This window comes from Pollicipes pollicipes, unplaced genomic scaffold, assembly GCF_011947565.3.
Source record: "Pollicipes pollicipes isolate AB1234 unplaced genomic scaffold, Ppol_2.1 Scaffold_5724;HRSCAF=6776_pilon_pilon_pilon, whole genome shotgun sequence".
Lineage (NCBI taxonomy): Eukaryota > Metazoa > Arthropoda > Thecostraca > Pollicipedomorpha > Pollicipedidae > Pollicipes > Pollicipes pollicipes.
Window position 1 is genome coordinate 35,292,398 of NW_023596746.1, and position 3,464 is coordinate 35,295,861.

The 3,464-nt window shown below is 50.3% G+C and overlaps 1 protein-coding gene across 2 annotated transcripts; it reads left to right on the forward strand.

Annotated features, from left to right (window-relative positions):
• The first annotated feature begins 690 nt into the window (after positions 1-690).
• LOC119103878 (larval cuticle protein 16/17-like) lies at positions 691-2,952 on the forward strand. 2 transcript variants are annotated; one of them, XM_037227558.1, is made up of 3 exons: positions 691-719; positions 2,201-2,429; positions 2,595-2,952. In XM_037227558.1, the coding sequence occupies exons 1-3, from the start codon at positions 711-713 to the stop codon at positions 2,762-2,764; spliced, it is 408 nt and encodes a 135-aa protein (XP_037083453.1). In that variant the 5' UTR covers positions 691-710; the 3' UTR covers positions 2,765-2,952. The 2 variants fall into 2 exon arrangements, with proteins under 2 accessions (XP_037083453.1, XP_037083454.1); XM_037227559.1 differs by lacking the exon at positions 691-719 and adding an exon at positions 1,490-1,577.
• Positions 2,953-3,464: the final 512 nt, after the last annotated feature.

Here is a 3,464-nt window from a genome sequence, read left to right on the forward strand (position 1 = left end):
GTCTACGTGGTAGCTGTGCAAGGTTCACTCGCTAGGCACCGCAAAAGGCCTTTTTGTTGGTATGAGACCCGTAGTGACCGTAATGGGTGGATGATGACGCGATTTTTTTGTAAGTGACCTATCTGCTCTCCGTAGGAAACGTGCGTGCTCACACACGCACGCATATTATACATGCATATATATGTATATATAGCAGTATACATATATATATATAACACATATATATATATATGTATATATATACATATATATATACATATGTATATATAGATCAATATATATATATATATATATATATATATATACATATTCCTCTTCTTCAAGACCTCGAACTCGAACACCTTCGCATGCCCGCTTAACTTATGTTTCAAAGTAGACTTCCCTTCCAATGCAATAAAAAGGGCAAATTGAAAAACATCCTCTTTTAACACTTGTAATTGTCTCCGCTCCGTATCACCAGCTCGCCCTGGGTCGGGTATCTCAGCTGGCCGTGCGGCGGTGCATCCTCTGTGCGTCGTGCAGCGAGCGGCGGTGCTTCGGTGCGGAGCTGCCCGCGTCTGACTGGAGACGCCTTGAGGAGTGGTGGTGGGGAGGGGGAGGGGGCATCGATGCGTGCGGTAGCCCTGATCACGCAGCCGATCCGGTCGGCCGTATATAAACGGCCGCCGTTCACAGAGCGCCACCAGTGAGCATCCCTCTCGCAGACAAACATGAAGCTGGTAAGCGGTGACTGCCTGCTGTGAAACGCCTGCTGTGACGTGCTGTGCTTTGAGCCCCTCGCAGACGCAGTCGTGTCGACGTTAGCGTTTCACAAGGACGGTGCTTATTGGCTGGCTTGGGGATTTGGCTAGTTGATCATAAATCATAATTGTAACTCACCCTTTAAAGCGCCTTCAAATTAATCGTCTTAGACAGCCCAATATTGAGCGTTGTGCTACGAATTATTGCATGTGGGATGACCTGTACTGCTGTGCTCCTCGTCAAATGTACCTGACAACTAAGATCTGGCGAAAGCCAGTGACTATCGGCAAATCATAAGGGAGCATATGACAAGAATTCCACCCGAATCCACACTTTTCGCAATCAGGTTCTAAACAAGACGCCCCCTGAATGTCGCCTGCGGCGCGATAAAACGCAGCAAGTCCATGGTAGCGTCCCAAATAATGCTGTTAACGCATATTCAGGCAAGCAAAAGACAATTTTCGGAAAATGAATGGGGCTACTCTCAGGCAGTATGAACTTGGATCGCGTTGCTGCATGCCCGGCAGTTTTAAGCACGGCAGGCAAATTTTTTTTCTAGAGGGAAAACAGCTGCTAAAGTGTGATCGTTACAGAGGAATTGGCGTGAAATTATTTTTTCTCTGCCATTTCAGCTATCAACTAAAGTATGTTTCCTCAATATGAAGCGCAATCGTTGTCCCCGGCACGTGAGGACGGCTGATAAATGCGAATCCACGGTGATGGCTATGCAAAACTTTCAACTCACCCAGTCACATTTCTGTTTCCTATTTAATTAAAGAAATGTGTGGATCACGTTAGTTAAGCCTGCACTTCCATGGGCCCCTCTTCTGCTGCATGTTCGTATTCCCAAACAAGCTGTTAAAGCATTCCACAAGAAAGTAGTAAAATTATTGTTGGAGCTTTTGCTTATCTAAACGTAATGTTGTACCTCACTTTCACTTCTTTGCATTCCGCGTTTGCACGCATTAAGTGAGAAAAACCTGCATCATTTTACCAGATTGCACGTGCTGGACACCAGGCATATTTTGAATTAACAGCTGGCACGTTGCATGACTGGTACACATGTCAAACAAAGCGTTGCCAACATTCCTTTTGTGCATATCTGGATATTCGCATCGTGGTAAAAGTGGCGTTCGTGTCTGGGTGTCGATGTCGTGCCACAGATCGTGCTGATGGAGATGGTGGTGATGGTGATGGTGATGGTGATGGTGATGGTGATGGTGATGGTGATGGTGATGGATGGTGATGGTGATGGATGGTGATGGTGATGGTGATGGTGTGGCGGTAGCTGTGGTGGTGATCTGAGTCTGGGTGGCGATGCCGTCCCGCAGATCGTGCTGATGGCGACGGTGGTGATCGTAACGCGAGTGGCCGTGTCCGTTAAGTGTCCGTGCCGCACCACAGAACGTACTGGTGGCGATGGTGGTTGTCGTGTCTGAGTGTCGACATCGTGCTACAGATCGTGCTGGTGGCGATGGTGGCGGTGGCCGCCGCTCAGGAGGACCTGGCGCCCGTGCCGTACGTGGCTGGCAGCGACAGGGATGCCGAGATTATCAAGAACGAATTCAGCATGGATGAGGCGGGTGGCTTCATAGCCGACATGGAAACGTCCAACTCGATTCAGCAGTCGGCCACCGGCACCAGCTACCCGGGCAGCGAGCCCGAGACTGGCAGCTACGCCATGAGCGGTAAGCGAGGCTGAAAAGGGGTAAAGGGGCACACCACATGCCTGGGTGGGTGGGCCAGAAAGTTCTATCCGTTCTCAGGATTGTGCTTCTTGCAACCAGCAGTGTTGCACGCTCTGCAGGATAAATAACGCCATCATACCTAATGGTCGCCTGGTGTCGTTGCAGGCTCCTACTCGTACGTCTCGCCCGAGGGCCGGACCATCACCGTGACGTGGACGGCCGACGAGAACGGCTACGTGGCCGAGTCGGACGCCATCCCCCAGTTGTCGGCCGGGCAGCAGGCGGCTATTGATGCCTCCGTCGCCGCTGCACCGGCCGATGATTTCGTCTTGTAGATTTGGGCTGCAAGCCTCGCCTCTCCTCACCGCTCACCTACGTCCGTCTTGACCAGGAAGTCCTCGTCTGGGAGAGATCGCCCGGGCGCGCCGTGTCCGCGCACTCTCTGTATATATGTCATCCGTGAACACAAGCAACAGTGAGTGCATATGTCGGGTGTTCGCCAATATACCGTCCTCTTATCTGCGAAACTCGCCTGCGGCCTTGTTCGGAAGTCGTCTTCGCCGTGCAATGGTGACCGGGGGTTGGCTCAGTGGCGATATCAGAGCGCTGTGAAGTGCTCGGTGCGGATGGAGAGCCGTGGCCAAGCATCACATTGCGTGATGATCATTACCAAGGATATCAGTCAAGCACAATGCTCATCCTTCCTTCCATTCACATGCGCGGAAACATTTGTGCCTATGGCGCGCAAAGACATGAGCTTGTTACAATTCGATTGAAACACCTTGAATTAACATTACGGGCCAGTTTCCACACTGTCAAAAAGACACTTCATAATCATTATATGGCGGTGCCTTGCTATACCGTATGGACCTCACGATGCACTCATCTCCATCATTTTCATAAGAAATGACGATGCGCCGTGTATTTGTATTGGTCTAAGTCCTGTGGTCGGCGGTGGGCTTTTCCACATTGTTGAAAAGAGGAGCAACGAATGGGCTCATTTTGGTCTCACATGGTGCACCATAATTACTACAT